Here is an 18,048-nt window from a genome sequence, read left to right as displayed (position 1 = left end):
CACTAAGATTCCAGCAACCAATGCATGATTGTTCCCATTTCTTCAAAAACCATCTCAAGTATCTCTCAGAATGAAAAGCCTACGTTCAAACAGTTTTCTTTTTTTGGTTTTAAAGCAGTAATAAACCCAAAAGCAAACATTTATTATATCCAGGTTTGCTATGGTTTCCAGCATGGCTTCCATCCTGGATGGGACTGTGGACTACCATCCCGAGCTGTCTATCCCCTTGCACCATGCCATGAGCATGCTCTGTGACTCTCCTCACCACCTGGGATGGGAATGAGCAGCACTCACACCACCCTAATACCACTCCAGCCACTGCCCCCTATCTCCACTGTGTCAGACAAGTTCCACCACCCCATCACCATCCCCATCGTCAGTGGTAGCTTCTCCCTGATTAGAGATGTCAGGGGGATCCACTCCATGAACAACCTGTACAGCCCCTACAAGGACATGACTGGAATGGGGCAGAGCCTGTCCCCCTTAACAGCTACCCCTGTAGGCAATTGCTTGAGCTCCATCCACAACAGCCAACAGAGCCTGCAAAACTATGGACCACCTGGGCAAAACAAAGTGCTTAGCCCACAATGTTGGCAAGAGGCTATCAGCAATTTTCCAGGGGGTTGGCTACCCCACCATCTTCCATGATTTCCCACCTCAGTGGGGTGCACCACCCTGGCTACCTGGGCCCTGCTCAATCCTACGGGCCTGTGTTGACATTGAGCCATGACATGCCACTAGGGTGACGACATTTCCAAACTACCATTCAGGGACACCCTCCCTTCCCAAAAATCAGCTTGTGCTGTAACGAATCAAAGCACAGTGATTGGACACAAGAGGCGGGATTTATGATTTGTCCAATCACAAGCAGGGGGCGGGATCGTGCTCCTCCAGGCATTCCCGGCCAGCACAAGTACTGTCAGTACTGTCAGGGCAATCCGGGACACGTGGTCACCCTACATGCCACCCTCCTCCTCCAGGTACCAGCCGAGCAACTCTGGACAGCTGGAAGAGATCGACACCAAAGTGGTGCAGAGAATCACAGCTGAAATCAAAAAGGTACAGCATCCCCCAGACTAGCTTTGCCCAAAGGGTGCTGTGCCGGTCGCAGGAACCCTCTCACACCTAAGAACCCCAATCCTTGGAGTAAACTGAAATCTGGAATGGGAGACCTTCAGGAGGATGTGGAAGTGGCTGCAGGAGCCTTGAATTTCAAAGAATGTTGGCTCTCAAGCTTACAGGTAAGTGTAGTTTGGGGTGCGCACTGTGCACTGCCGGCCCAAAACTGGCCTGCCCACTGGGAGTGACACCATGTTTTACCAGGTGACACCAACCCTAGTGACACCACTGCACCTAGCGTTCTGGACCTACACTACATGTGCCTGTTTTTAACTGTTAAATTGTAAGTAGCCTTCTATTGGGGCAATTAAAGCCTTGTTTTGGAGGCTTTGGCACGCCTCCTTCGTCAGCTGACGAAAGAGGCATGCCAAATCCTCCGAAACGCGTTCCAATTGGCTACCGCAAAAGGTAGGCAGTTTCCCCAGTCTGACAGCTCCAAATACCTCCTCGCCGAACAACCAAGCTGGCGTCACTCCAAGATCCCCACAAGGCTTCAGCTCCCTGCTGACATCAGGCGATCGCGGCTCCACAACACCAGGACACAGCAGTGGTTTCTGCCTTCCATGCTGGATGGGGCTAGCCCCCCACCAACCGAGCACTGTGTGAGTGCGTTTTAAATATGCCACAAATGTGTCATAAAAAATCACTGTGTGTAGCTAAAAGGACGTTTAAAACGACGTTTTTAAACCCGCGCATGCTCAGAAGCAAGGTATGAAGCGAGCTTCAATGGAAAAGAGTGCTGAACGTAACCGCGCTTTGCTAGAGCATTTTGAAAAAACGATGGTGTGTAGGCAACGTCGTTTTTTAAAATTTAAGTTTCAAAAACGTTTTGTTTCATGATATAAAACGTAGTTTTATTTCATCACAAAAAACGTCCGTCTGTACGCGGCATTTGGCCTCATGGACACAGGACATTAAAATAACATTATAAAAATGCCAGTAGCGTATCTGCAGTGAGTCATTCAACTTTTTTCAACGTTTATCGTTTATTAGCGTTTTTCCGCATTAAAAAATGCTGGTGAGCAACGTTTTTGAGCATTTATCGACATTTATCAGCGTTAGAGTTTTTACAGCTAAAAAATGTCTCTCAGAACCCACTATTTTTTTTTTTTTTTACTGCTCAAAACCACCACTGCCCAAAACTGCTGATAACAGCCTATGGGCTCTTTCACACGGGCGGTCCGTTCAGGTCCGCCTGCCAGTTTTTTTAGGCGGACCTGAACAGGTGCTCCGTGCTCCTCTATGGAGCCGCGGATGTCAGCGATGACATGCCCGCTGACATTCGACCCGCTCCGATCCGCCAAAGTGTGACGGAGGAAAAACCTACTTTTCCATCCGTCTGGCGGATCGGATCGGGTGAAGCGATCCCCGCTGAGCAAGCGGAGGTTCACGGGGCAGATCATTACTGCCCCGGAATGGCCTCTGCTTGAAGTGGGTCGGGGGTCCGATCGGGACCCCCCCCCGCTACATGCGGCGGTCGGTAAGCCTCCGGGAGCGATCCGGGACGACGGCGCGGCTATTCGTTTATAGCCGCCCCGTCGCGATCGCTCCCCGGAGCTGAAGAACGGGGAGAGCCGTGTGTAAACACGGCTTCCCCGTGCTTCACTATGGCGGCGCATCGATCGAGTGATCCCTTATATAAGGGAGACTCGATCGATCACGTCAGTCCTACAGCCCCCTACAGTTGTAAACACACACTAAGTGAACACTAAATGTTACAGCTCCCCTGTGTTTAACTCCCAAAATGCAACTGTCATTTTCACAATAAAGAATGCAATTTAAATGCATTTTTTGCTGTGAAACTGACAATGGTCCCAAAAATGTGTCAAAATTGTTCGAAGTGTCCGCCATAATGTCGCAGTCACAAAAAAAATTGCTGATCGCCGCCATTAGTAGTAAAAAAAATAAAAATGCAATAAAACTATCCCCTATTTTGTAAACGCTATAAATTTTGCGCAAACTAACCGATAAACGATTATTGCGATTTTTTTTTACCAAAAATAGGTAGAAGAATACGTATCGGCCTAAACTGAGGAAAAAAAAAATTTTATATATGTTTTTGGGGGATATTTATTATAGCAAAAAGTAAAAAATATTGCATTTTTTTCAAAATTGTCGCTCTATTTTTGTTTATAGCGCAAAAAATAAAAACCGCAGAGGTGATCGAATACCACAAAAAGAGAGCTCTATTTGTGGGGAAAAAAGGATGCCAATTTTGTTTGGGAGCCACGTCGCACGACCGCGCAATTGTCAGTTAAAGCGACGCAGTGCCGAATTGTAAAAACCCCTTGGGTCTTTAGGCAGCATATTGGTCCGGGGCTTAAGTGGTTAAACGGTACGTACGGAGAAAAATAAATAAAAATACCAGCATACTTTACATTTCGTTAGTATGCTGGATGTATTGTTAGAATTTTTTTTTAGGGTGAACCCCCGCTTTAAACTATTCCTCTTAAAAAAAAAAAAAAAACAGTAAATAATGTAATTTTTTTTATATAACATACTGTATTAATTTATTGGTTGCCTTTAAAATCCCACAAAGAGAGGATTTTCATTGTGGTTACCAGTAAAAAAAAGAGATTTCACCTAAAATATGGCCAAGGCTCTTGTTGGCTGGAGTGTCACTTTAATCCTCCAGTGTTGTACCTGCCTTATGGTGACATCTTATAAGAATTCTAATGCCCTGTACACACGATTGGATTTTCCAACGGAAAAACCTTGGATGTTTTTTCTGACGGAATTCCGCTCAAGCTTGGCTTGCATACACACGGTCACACAAATGTTCTCTGAACTTTCGACCGTCAAGAACGCGGTGACGCACAACACTACGACGAGCCGAGAAAATGAAGTTCAATGCTTCCGAGCATGCTTCGAATTGTTTCCGAGCATGTGTCGGAATTTTGCACATCGGAATTGCCACAGACGATCGGAATTTCCAATCGGATTTTTTTTCAGTCGGAAAAATATAGAACCAGCTCTCAATCTTTTGCTGGTGGAAATTCCGACAGCAAAAGTCCGATGGAGCATACACACGGTCGGAATTTCCGACTAAAATCTCACATTGGACTTTTGCTGGCGGAATTTCCGACTGTGTGTAAGCGGCATTAAACACATTTAGAAACTAGAACACAAGAATTTATTGCAGCATCGAATTTGAAACCACATTCTGGATAGACGCCAACTGTATATGTTTCCAGGTTGCTGAGCTAGACAATATGCAGATACTGGCAGCTATATGCTTACTAAAGGGAGATAACTCGATCTGTCATATGTATGTTGTTCAAGTTATAAAAATAGAAGCACTAGCTGTGATTTGCTTTATCTTAGGCAGAAAGGGCACAGTCAAATAATGAAGCGATTGCCCCTTGATCTACACACAGACTACTAACAGGCACAAACTGGCACTCTTCATAGTGATCAGCAGCAATGCGTGTTCCTTCTCCATAGTACAGATACACCAATGGGGGACTGTTTTCTGCACCTGCCAGGCCAGGATTAGGAAAAGGAGTGGGGGGGGGGGGGGCATTGTAGCTTCTTGGCATAAATGGAGTCCTAAATCTTGTGGATGGCCTTCCCAGAGGAGTTGAAGCTGTTATAGCTGCAAAGGGTGGGCCAACTCAATATTAAACCCATTCGGACTAAGACTGGGATGTCATTAAAGTTAGTTTTTAGAAAGGAAATTCGTTTTTTTATATTTTTTGGGGGAGATTTATTTTTGTAAAAAATAAAAAAATAAATGATTTTTTTGTACTTACTGTAAAATCCTTTTCTCTGTCGTCCATGGACGGACACAGCCTTCACAAGTCTTGACATATGGGTTATGTCCCTGTTCATAGGAGAGGACTAGGCAGAACATGTTAAAGTTCATGGGCCAGATTCAGATAGGAGATACGACGGCGTATCTCCTGATACGCCGTTGTATCTCCAAGGCCGGCCGGTCGCATCTATGCGTCTGATTCATAGAATCAGTTACACATAGATATCCCTAAGATCCAACAGGTGTAAGTGACTTACACCGTCGGATCTTAGGCTGCCATTCCAGGCCGGCCGCTAGGTGGCGCTTCCGTGTCTTTTACGCGTCGAATATGCTAATGAGCATTTACGCCGATTCAGAAACGAACGACCACCCGGCGCATTTTTTTTTACGTCGTTTGCGTTCGGCTTTTTCCGGCAGAAAGTTACCCCTGCTATAGCAGGGGTAAGTGCGGCGTATCCTATGTTAAGTATGGCCGTCGTTCCCGCGCCGAGTTTTGAATTTTTTATGTCGTTTGCGTAAGTCGTTCGCGAATACGGCCGGACGTAATTTACGTAAACGTTGAAACCAATGACGTCCTTGCGACGTCATTTGGAGCAATGCACGCTGGGAAAATTTCCAGACGGCGCATGCACTGTTCGATCGGCGCGGGGACGCGCCTGATTTGAATAGTACACTCCCCCTAGCCGCGGAATTTGAATTCCGCCGGGGGATTTACGATACACCGCCGCAAGTTTTGAGGCAAGTGCTTTCTGAATTAAGCACTCGCCTCAAAAACTTGCGGCGGCGGATCGTAAATCAGATAGGTTACGCGGATCTAAAGATCCGCTAACCTATCTGAATCCGGCCCCTTGTGTGTAAAGGAAGGTGTTCCAATACTTTTGACAATAGTGTGTGTGTGTATATATATATATATATATATACACACACACACATACACACTTACACACACAAACGTGTGTTTGAGCTTTGGGTGCACACCCTAATGCAATAGGCTGCGCACGCCTATGGATTTTGCCAATGTTGCCGTACATTTCATGACGTGATCTCATTCTGTTGGCAATCCTAAACAGATGGTAAAGTCCCTGGAAATAAAGTAAAACTGCCTGTACATTTGTTTGGTGAAAATAGGGCAAAACCTTCCGAAGGTGGTTTCAGCCTTCCACCTTAACGAAGACATTGTCCTTCCATCCTTGTGTCCTCGGCCGGCGCATCCTAAGGAGGTTGCGCTTCATACTTTAGACGTGGTACGTGCCTTGCGGGTGTACCTGTCCGCTACGGCTCAGTTTCGGAGGTCTGACTCACTATTTGTGTTGGTGTCTGGTCCACAAAAGGGCCTGGTGGTCTCGTCGGCCACCATTTCTCAGTGGATCAGGCAGACCGTCATACAGGCCTATGCTCTTAAGGGGCGTGTGCCCCACTTTCCGGTCACGGCACATTCAACCAGGGCAATTGGTGCTTCCTGGGCTTTCCGACGTCAAGCGTCTGTCTCACAGGTGTGCAAAGCAGCGACTTGGTCGTCAGTGCACACCTTCTAAATTTTGTGAGTGCATCTTCAGATGCTTCCTTCGGCATCTGAAGATGTTGCACCTCCTCCGTTGAGGAGCTCTGCTTGTTTTGGGGTGAAGTTATTTGTTTTTATTGATTCTGTTCCCACCCCTCATTTTTTTTGACACTGCTTGGGGATGTCCCATATGTCAAGACTTGTGAAGGCTGTGTCCATCCATGGACGAAAAGAGAAAATAGTATTTTTTGTACTCGCCATAAAATCCTTTTCTCTGTCGTCCATGGACGGACACAGCACCCACCCCTCCTTTTTAGGTTTGTACTGCTTGTTAAGAACTGAAGCTGCATGCTGCAGGGCGGAGGGTTATGTCCGGAGGGACCGCCCCCTGGGTGGAGCTGTTCAACTTTGTTAAAGTAACATGTATTTAAATATCTAACATGTTCTGCCTAGTCCTCTCCTATAAACAGGAACATAACCCAAGACTTGTGAAGGCTGTGTCCGTCCATGGACGAAAAGAGAAATATTGTTTTTTTTTGTCTTTTAAATTGTTGCTCTTTTTTTGTTTATAGCGCAAAAAATAAAAACCGCAGAGGTGATCAAATACCAACAAAAGAAAGCTCTATTTGTGGGGAAAAAAGGAAATACAATTTGTTTGTGTACAATATCGCACGACCGCGCAATTGTCAGTTAACCTGCCTGGCGGTGTTCCCGAGACTGACTCGGGGTTAGATTTTCCTGCTACGATCGGTAACCCCGAGTCAGTCTCGGCTTGCCTCGCTAGATCCACAGGCACTTTTTACTTACCTTGTCCCTGGATCCAGCGATGCCACCGCGCTGTGTGAGCGAGCGGGACCTCGCTCGATTCACATAGTGCCTTCGTGTGACGCCGATCTCCGTTCCCTGCGACGTTACGACGCACGGGGACGGAGAACGGCGCCAAATTCAAAAACGTAAACAAACACCTTACATACAGTATACTGTAATCTTATAGATTACAGTACTGTATGTAAAAAAAACACCCCCCCTTGTCCCTAGTGGTCTGCCCAGTGTCCTACATGTCATTTTATATAATAAAAACCTTTCTTTCTCCCTGCAAACTGCAGATTGTCCATAGCAACCAAAAGTGTCCCTTTATGTCAAAAATAGTTTTAGATCAGCTAAAAAACAGCGATAATAAATTATAATCACTTGCAGAATTGTGCGATAGCGATTTGTGGGGAAATTCGTCATGAAAAAAAAAAATAATGACAGCAACAATTCTGCAACTGAGCAAATTTCAGTGATTTTAATTTGATTACATTATTGAATAATTTTTATTATAATTATATTATTATTTGTTATAATTATTTATAATTATTTATTATATTATAATTTATAATTTTGTTTTTAAAAAAATGTCATACCCGGGATGCCTATTAGAATCTTGTTTGGTCAGATTTAAGTGAGTTATTTCTAAAAATGACAGACCTACAATATAAAACGCCAAATTTCCTTGCAAATAATTGTACCGCTTTCAGCATGTTTTTTCTGAAAGAATCATACCGCCAGGGAGGTTAAATCGATGCAGTGCCGTATCGCAAAAAATGGCCCGGTCATTACGTAGGAGGCCCGGTCCTTAAGTTGTTAAAGTCTTTTCATTTATGGTGAACCTAAACAATAGCTATTATTTACAAAACTTTATTACCCCAATTTTATGCAATATTAGATTTCTCAGATGAGAAGAATGAAATAATAACTATACATTTTAGGAATACAGTAAAACCTCGGATTGCAAGCATAATTTGTTCCAGAAACATGCTTGTAATCCAAAGCACTTGTATATCAAAGCAAATTTCCCCATAAGAAATAATGGAAACTCAAATGATTCATTCCACAACTATTTTTTCATAGGTTCTTCAGTTTATAGTCCATATAAAAAGATTATATCAATGTGATAGGTTGTGTAACCATAAAGGGGCAGATCCACAAAAGAATTACGCCGGTGTATCTCTTGATACGCCGCGTAATTTCAAATTTTGCGCGTCGTATCTTTGTTTTGTATCCGCAAAACAAGATACAACGGCATCTCGGATCGATCCGACAGGCGTACGTCTTAGTACGCCGTCGGATCTCAGGTGCATTCTTACGGCGGCCGCTAGGTGGCGTTTACGTCGATTTCCGTGTCGAGTATGCAAATTAGCTATTTACGGCGATCCACGAACGTATGTCCGGCCGGCGCTTTTTATTACGTCGTTTGCGTTCGCCTTTTTCCGGCGTATAGTTACCCCTGCTATATGGTGGCATACTCAATGTTAAGTATGGCCGTCGTTCCCGCCTCGCATTTTCAAATTTTTTACGTCGTTTGCGTAAGTCGTTCGCGAATAGGGATTTGCGTAGAATGACGTCACCGTCGTAAGCATTGGCTTGTTCCGGTTTAATTTCGAGCATGCGCACAGGGATACCCCCATGGACGGCGCATGCGCAGTTAAAAAAAACCGTTGTTTACGACGGATCACGACGTATTTACATAAAACACGCCCCCAACACATCCATTTGAATTCCGCGCCCTTCCCCCGCCAAAGATACACTACGCCGCCGTAACTTACGGCGCAAATTCTTTGAGGATTCGGAAAAAAAAAGATAAGTTACGGCGGCGTAGTGTATCTTAGATACGCTACGCCCGGCGGAGAGAAGCGCAGATCTACGTGGATCTGCCCCAAAATGTCCATCCACAAATGGAAGCTTCCACAAGGGGATTAGAAGCAAAATCCAGCAGGAGCTCCAGAGTATAAAAGAGAAGAGAGGCGTCTAAGTGTAGCAATAAGTTGCTAAATGTTGTAACTTCATTAAATGTAACCATATTGCTACACTTAGAGGCTCCTCTCTTATCTTTTATACTCAGTTGTGACATGACGCTACTCTTATATCAAGACATCGCTTGTATATCAAGTCAAAATGTATTTAAACATTTTGCTCATCTTGCAAAACACTCAAAACAAAGTTACTCTCAAACCAAGGTTTTACAGACAAAACAAAAACATGAAACTGTAATACTTATAAGAGGAATCACATATAAACGTTATTACTTGTTCATTTAATTGGATGCAACTCAACGAGGAACAGCAGCTGACCCTCGAAGGACAACAGCGAGGCCCTTCTAGTCATATTCTAAATATATCATTTATGAGTGCCCGTCCATATGTCATGCCTCTCATTAACTCTGTTTCATCTACTGGCGCCTTCGCCAACTTTAGACCTTGTCAACTCACTAAAAATATTAATTGAATTTATTTATTTATTATAACCCAACACTCTGCGTTTCATTTTGATTAAAAATGTTGTGAAAACACTGCAATACAAGAATTCAAGGTGGAATTAATATTAATGGTTATTAAAGGGAAACTATAATGACTGAGGGCCAAGTTTATAATTTTTTTTCTTCAAAGTTGAGATGTTTTTAAACTTACGTTTTATACCAGTTTTTGCTCTCCGGCTTCTTTTCATATAAACTGTACAACCTTTATTCAATAAACAAACATCTAAAAGAGAAGTATGGGCATTTTTTTATTGCAGAATCATACTTAACTAGGTAGTCCCTGCCGGTTCTAACTCTGGGAACCGAGCGATCAAACACTGCTGAATGCTCGGTTCGTATGGGTTTTCCACGGTAAAGGCAGCTGGAAGTGGGAGCGGGTACCTGTCGAAAACCCAGAAAGGTGGCAAATGTGGCAGCGGAGAGGGGGGGGGTAAATAAGCTGAGCTTCCTCTATTGAATGGAGCTCTGATTTAACAAAGTGTTGTCGCTTTGATCCTACTAACCCCAGTGCCCTGCCTTTGTGGTGTTGTTGGAACAATAGCTATGGCCCGAGAAATTCAGGACACAGAATTTCAGCACAAATAACCCTTTCCTTCTGTAGTTGCTTACTGACACATAAGTGTAAGCTTTCCTTTACAGAAAATCTGTAAGGTGAACTTACATAGGAGCCCCTTCCTCATCCCCTCCCAGTCCAGCTGACCTGCAGCACGACGATCTCCCAATCTGAGCCCTGCTATAGCCGCCTCATGGCTTGGCATACAGTCATCTTCTTCCCCACTGAGAGGACGGGCTACATGGGTTCCAATTGGTCGGCGCCACCCGTATGACGTTGCCAACCAATTAGAATGCTTTTAAACGTCCCTCCTGACAGAGTACGTTTAGGAGATTAAGCCATGAGGCAGAGTTCTGTCAGTATCTCCAACCCATCAGAAACTCCAACCACGTCACTTCTGGTTTATTTAAAACCTTAGTAATCAGAGATTTTGACGAATTGGTGGCTGGACACAACACCAGGGGCGGACTGACAACTCATGGAGCCCCGGGCAATAGAAGATTATGGGGTCCCTGGGCTTACAGATGGCCATCACGCCAGGAGGCAGTGCAGAGGCATGGCAGCTAAAATCTCGGGATTTTCACATCAAAAGAATGTCGGTTTCGGACATATCAGGGACAGATCTAAAAAAAAACATAGATTTTTACATACTGTTCCTAGTTTTACTGAGCCTGGCAACCCTGATGGGGCCCCCTAGTGGCATGGGGCCCTCGGCAGTGCCCGAGTGACTCAATGGTCAGTCCGCCCCTGCACAACACCGACAACCAAATAGAGCCCGGTACAGGAAGACTGAGCTGTTTTGACAGCACAACGGCTAACAAGGACAAAGTTGACGCGGCCTCGAAGGCGGCCATTTTGTTGGCTAGTATCGGAGCGGAGTTAGAATCTCTGCTCATAATATCGTGCACCGGGCTCTATACGGTTGCCAGAGTTGTGTCCAACCACCAATTTGTCAAATACTCCAATTACTGCTGGTCTTAAATAAACCGGAAGTTAACCAGTTGGAGTTTCTGACAGGTTGGAGAACTTGACATAGCAGGGCTCAGAACGGGAGATCGCCACGCTGTACAGATTTTTCTGTAACGGTAAACTTACACTTTAAGGATAACTGCACTTTAAAATGGAACTTTCCCTAAAACCCTCTGGTGCATGCAACTTCTACATGCTGATCACAAAAGTAAGTTTGCAAGTATGTTTTTAAATCATATATTTATTCTGTTACTTTCATAAATGAGAATCCCACTTTGTGGTATATTGAGGCACTGATGAAGCAGTCAGGGCAGGGGTGGACTGACAACTTATGGGGCCCCCGGGCTTACAGATGGCCACCACGCCAGGAGGCAGTGCAGAGGCAGGGCAGCTAAAATCTCAGGATTTTCACATCAAAAGCATGTCGGCTGGGCGTAGGTTACGTTCACTTTGAAAGCATTGAGCAGACGTTGTTACGTAGGGAGTATTTGCGACGTGATTCTGAGCATGCGCGCGCATTCGCCGTACGAACGGCCCTCATTTACATGGGGTCACGGGTAATTTAAATGTAGCCCGCCCACTACATGCCTACTTTGAATTAGGCGGGGTTACGCCGGCCCATTTGCGCTACGCCAACGTAACTTAGGGAGCAAATGCTTTGTGAATACTGTACTTGCCTCACTATGTTACGTCGGCGTAGTGCAAATGGGATGCGCTACGCCAGCATAAAGATACGCCGCAATACGTGAATCTGGCTATATAACTTTTGCGCAAACCAATAAATATACGCTTATAAAAATATGTAGAAGAATACAGCATAAACCAAGGACATTTTTTTTTTTATTGGGATATTTATTATAGCAAAAAGTAAAAATTGTTTTTTTTTTTCAAACTTGTCACTGGTCTTTTGTTTATAGCGCAAGAAATGAAAACCGCAGAGGTGATCAAATACCACCAAAAGAAAGCTCTATTTGTGGTGCAGTGTAGCATGACTGCGCAATTGTCATACAAAGTGCGACAGCGCTGAAAACTGAAAATTGGCCTGGGCAGGAAGGGGGTGAAAATGCCCTGTATTGAAGTGGTTAAATAAAAATACTATTACGGTAATTCTAATGGAGAAAATACTAATATGGTTGCAGCATCATAAAAACGTTGATGTTATTTACGATATATACCAAAACTGAAGTTAACTACTCTTTTTTTTATATCCTTATTAGTAACACGGTTCTGATACAATCAACACTGTATCTCAATAGAAGTAGATCCGGGGTTTTTCTTTTCATATCTGGCACTTGGTGACTGGCACTTTCACTATCTCACCACCCCAGATAAAAGCTTTTAGAGGAAGAATTTGTCATTTTTGATTGCTTGTCTTCCACCCACACAATGTATCACTGTTACAGCAATATCCCGAATACAAATTCACATACAAGTGGAAGAACAGAGTAATAGAGGTGCTGCTCACAGCAACCACCCAGAATTCAGCTGTCATTTCTTTGTAGGTATGAAAAGGACAGACAGCACCCAGATACGTTTGTGGGCAACAACTCCAAAGCGGATGGTACATACTATGAGAAGAAAAATTCTGCATGAGGCACGATCATTCAATTTTCGTATAAGAACAGCAAATGCTAGAGATTACTTACCCATATGTAAGTGTTGGATATATTTATTGTATCATTCTCTGTACTCAGAGGCGCTTTTCTGTCTTTCGTTTATTCAATTTTCTTATAGTGTACAGTGGAACCTTGGATTACGAGCATAATCCGTTCCAGGAGAATGCTTGTAATCCAAAGCACTTGCTTATCAAAGCGAGTTTCCCTATAGAAGTCAATGGAAACAAAGACAATTCGTTCCATATCGACTTCTAATGTATGCAGTACCACATTTGTCCAGAGGTGGGGGGCGCCGGAGAGACTCAGATATACTTGGAGCCACTAGGATGCATTCTGCTGGAGAGCTATTTTTTTTTTTTAAACAGATTTACCAGCTGGATCACTAGATGAAAATAGACAAAACAAAGCCTAAAAAAGAAATGAATGCAGCCATCACATCTACGAAATGGTAAGCTGCACTATAATTAATGTTTGCTTTTGGGTTTAATACCTCTTTAAATGCACACAGTCCCCCGTTGTCTCTTTCCTCCCTTAAAACAAACAGCCCAATATCAACCTTACCTTGCGGTGCAGTTTCGATGATGCCATTGGCTATCCCTTCAGGAATAAATCTCCATTGGAAAACAGAATGGTCAGCACCGCCCGTGCTGAGAACCCACTGGAAGTCATGTGACCAGCGAACATTGGTGACGTGCGCAGAATGGCCGACATATTTGCGGAATTTAGCTCCTAAAAGAATGGGTAGACGATAATGAAATGTGAATTTTCTACAATTAGGCTGTGTAAAGGAAATTTGTAAGTTCTGTATATAATTGTATTCTATTTTGTATGCATTACATACTGCCCTCACTGTACACACGGCACTAATAATGTTTTCAGTACATGTTTGCATTCTTTCGAGTCCTGAATTTAGCTTGCCTATGTTACGCCCCTTGTTACCATAAACGTACAATTGTAATATTAATGTGATACCTATGTAATCATGTGTATAAAAACCTTCAATTGCATCATAATAAAGAAGAACATTTATTTGGAAAGATGCCGAGAGTATCTTTTGTGTCTGTTTCCTACTGCAGTAGTTATTAATTTGGAACCACTAATCAATATGAGGATAGGAGTTGCCTATCTATAAAATGCCATGTCAGGCTGGGTTGTACAGTTATGCCGCGTACACACGATCAGTCCATCCGATGAGAACGGACCGATGGACCGCTTTCATCGGTTAACCGATGAAGCTGACTGATGGTCCGTCGCGCCTACACACCATCGGTTAAAAAAACGATCGTGTCAGAACGCGGTGACGTAAAACACAACGACGTGCTGAAAAAAACAAGTTCAATGCTTCCAAGCATGCGTCGACTTGATTCTGAGCATGCGTGGATTTTTAACCGATGGTTGTGCCTACTAACGATCGGTTTTGACCGATCGGTTAGGAATCCATAGGTTAAATTTAAAGCAAGTTGGCTTTTTTTTAACCGATGGTTAAATAACCTATGGGGCCCACACACGATCGGTTTTGACCGCTGAAAACGGTCCATCAGACCGTTGTCCTCTGGTTAACCTATCGTGTGTACAAGGCCTCAGAGATTCAGAAAGTGGAAGCTTTCAAGCTAAGGAGAATGACAAGCAATTTTGTGTGATCTTGGGCACATTTGTAATTTGGTTGTTTGAAAGTAGAAGTACTGTATATGTGTGAGAAGCTTAAACATCAACTTCAATCGACAAGTACAAGCAATTTCTGAATTGCTTTTGCCGTTTAGGAAATTTTGCAAATACTCTGGTTACATACAGAGAATTCATTCTTTGCTTTGATGCTAAAGCCTCCACTTCTACAATTTAGGAGGTCAGCCACCCCCCAATCTCTGTCTTCGATCATCTTAGGCCGCGTACACACGGTCGGTCCAAACTGATGAAAACGGACTGAAGTCCAGTTTCATCGGTCTTAACCGACCGTGTGTACGGCCCATCGGTCTGTTGTCCTTCAGTCAAAAATTTTAAGAACTTGCTTTAAAAATCGAACCGATGGACCGCTGCCCGATTGGTCCAAACCGATGGTTAGTACACAAAAGCATTGGTTCAAAACCCGCGCATGCTCAGAATCAAGTCGACGCATGCTTGGAAGCATTGAATTTCTTTTTATTCAGCACGTCGTGTGTTTTACGTCACCGCGTTCTGACCCGATCGGTTTTTGAACTGATGGTGTGTACGCACATCAGACCATTTCAGCGGTGGACCGATGAAAACGGTCCGTTGGACCATTCTCATCGGTTTGGATCGACCGTGTGTACGCGGCCTCACTGTACAGTAAAAGCACTCCATAGGCACCATCGCTGAACAACGGGCCATCTGGTGGGTAAGGCTGATGCCGCATACACGCAATTGGAATTCCACTCAAGCTTGACTTGCATACACACGGTCACACAAAAGTTCTCGGAACTTTCAACCACCAAGAATGCGGTGACATACAAAACTATGACGAGCCGAGAAAATGAAGTTCAATGCTTCCGAGCATGCGTCAAATTGTTTCTGAGAATGCGTTGAATTGTTTCCTAGCATGCGTCGGAATTTTGTGTGTCGGAATTGCTACAGATGATAGGAATTTCCAATTGGAATTTTTTTCCGTCGGGAAATTTGAGAACCAGCTCTCAAATTTTTGTTGGTGGAAATTCCAATAGGAAAAGTCCGATGGAGCATACACACGGTCGGAATTTCCGACCAAAATCTCACATCGGACTTTTCTTGTCGGAAATCTCGAACCGTTTCTACGGGGCATTAGCTTCAGGTAGGAGAAAGTAGCTTCCAAGTTGGAGAGGTTGAGGCCCTTTGTGACGTGTCTGGATTCAGAAGGAATACTCCATATTTCCATTGCACACATTCCTGGAGAAATCTCTAGAGTTTTGGGTAGGGTTGCCACCTCATCCCTTTAAACCCGAACATATATTAATTACACAGCTTTTGTGGCCGATTAAGGTGGTAATTAAACTCATTTAATGCCTTACATGCATTTAATTAGCCTCAGAACCTGTGTAATTAATATGTGCTTGGGTTTAAAGGGATGAGGTGGCAACTCTAGTTTTGGGTGCTGTGGCAATCACCAGCTGGAGACTGGATCAGAGAGCCACAATGAAGATATTTGCCAGCACACCAAGGATCATCAAGTGAGTCCAATCGATTTTTATTAAAGCGTGTTCATTTCACATTAAACACAGTGCAACATTTCAGAGTCACGCAGGACCCCTTAGTCAGGCATGTGATGAACAAAGGGATCCCACGTGACTCCAAAACATTGCACTGTCTTTATTGTGATGTAAACACACTTCAATAAAAAACGCTTGGACTCAACTTGATGATCTGTGGAGGGATGGCAAATATCCTCATTGTGGATTCAGAAGGGGCCACAAAAGAGGTGGTTTAGGTTATTAAAGATGAAGTATATACCATACCTGTGAGATCCCCCTGGATGCTGGGAATAACTGATGTACACACCGCTACTCCAGTGATCTTTACTGGCTTTCCGGCCCAATGTCACGCAACCGTCCTGCTGAATTTTGAACACATGAGGTCGCCCGCTCAGCACATGCTTCCATCAGGGAACACTTTGCATTTTCTCAATGAATGCAGTGCATGCTCCGATTGGACGAAGATCGGGATGTCATCATCCCCAAGTTAATCAGGGAACACTTTGCATTCGTTGAGAAAATGGAGAGAGTTGGCTCCCATGCCAAGTGGGTGACGACATACGCCCCTGTTGAAGTCCAGTTAGAGGAAATGCGTCGAGCTTGGTTTACTGCTCTTCATATTGCTCCTTTTTACTTTTGTGATCACAAATTCTTATTACTACGGATGCCAATCGGTTTTTATTCAATAAAACCTATCCTTTTTGAGCTATACCATGTGGAGCCCTTCTTTTTTTCTCTTTACATCTTCCTCAATGTTTTTTTTGGGGCTTTTCCATGTAGCTGTTTCAACTTGGTTTGTCAACCTTACGGTTACCTACAAGAGCCCTGGAAGCTGCTCCTGGAAACACCTGGGTTCCCATGATCCTTGTGGAAGACTGCCCATCTTAGCTCTCTCTGGACTCGTCATCGACATTCGAGTCCACCATCTCTGGTAAGAGTACATGCCCTATTATTTTAATTGAAGATACAACACCTCAAAGTTTCAAGGTGTTCACTATATCACTGTGCTTCACTTCTGAGCAACAGCTGTTTTATACTGGACTTTATGTGTTCACTACATGGATTGGTTCATTCATTTGGACACTTCCCATAATTTTCCATATATGAGTTATATTTATATGTAATGTTTTCACACTTTGTGACCTACCTTCATGTGTATAGCAACATTTGATTATTTGAATATTGCTTACTTGACTTTTTAGCGCTACATTTACCATGCCAAGTGGGTGACCTCCTGTTTAAGCAGTACATAACTAGTCAAGTTAGGGTGACCTCCCGCTAGTATAGCAGTGCCAACTACAGTGATTTTAAGCTTCTAAGGGAAACCATAGGCATGGCACCATACATACAGTACAAATAACACTCTCCAGGCTCTGGCAAAGGCACAGCAGATATTCACCGGCCTGGCCCTCCCCAGACCTATGGAACACAGAAGCCACCTTGTACCGGTAAAGAGGGAGTATTGCAAAAGGGCAACACAAAAAAAGTACAAAATAACCTGGTCGCTGGAAGACTAAGGCCTCGTACACACGGCCGAGGAACTCGACGTGCCAAACACATCGAGTTCCTCGGCCAGTTCAGCACTGAAGCCGCCGAGGAGCTCGGCGGGGCGAGAGCTCCCATAGAACAACGAGGAAATAGAGAACATGTTCTCTATTTCCTCGCCGAGCTCCTCGTCGGCTTCCTCGGCCGAAAGTGTACACACGGCCGGGTTTCTCGGCAGAATTCAGCCAGAAACTCGGTCGGAAGCTGAATTCTGCCGAGGAAACTGGTCGTGTGTACGGGGCCTGAGTCAGCCGCCTCTGCCCCCTCCACAGCTCAGCGCTCCAGTGAGCTCTGGAGAGGCAGAGTAGAGAGTCAGCAAATCTCTGCTTTGCCTCTCCATCGCTCACTGACTGAGAATTGAGCGATCAGTGGTCTTTGATCGCTCAATTCTCAGTCTTAGAAACTGCGGGGGACTGAATCAATGCTGCATCCACCCAGGTGAGTATGTTTATTTTTTTACACTCATACTTCTCTTTTAAAAGGTAGTAGTTGGCTCCACACCAGCTCTAAAAAG

General features: G+C 44.1%; 1 protein-coding gene and 1 pseudogene across 3 annotated transcripts in view; one reads left to right on the top strand and one right to left on the bottom strand.

Moving 5' to 3' along the window:
- Nucleotides 1–18,048, bottom strand: part of EML6 (EMAP like 6) — a 234,721-nt gene that overhangs the window by 135,374 nt on the left and 81,299 nt on the right. For all 3 annotated transcript variants that reach the window (XM_040351653.1, XM_040351651.1, XM_040351652.1), the window contains exon 11: nucleotides 13,372–13,539. In XM_040351653.1, the coding sequence (XP_040207587.1) occupies nucleotides 13,372–13,539 (168 nt within the window). The remainder of the gene's footprint in view (nucleotides 1–13,371; nucleotides 13,540–18,048) is intronic.
- Nucleotides 21–12,425, top strand: LOC120935207 (annotated as a pseudogene).

The sequence above is a fragment of the Rana temporaria genome, chromosome 4 (assembly GCF_905171775.1).
Source record: "Rana temporaria chromosome 4, aRanTem1.1, whole genome shotgun sequence".
Taxonomy (NCBI): Eukaryota; Metazoa; Chordata; class Amphibia; order Anura; family Ranidae; genus Rana; species Rana temporaria.
The sequence above is the reverse complement of the archived record's forward strand: the minus strand, read 5'-3'. Positions and strand labels throughout refer to the sequence as shown.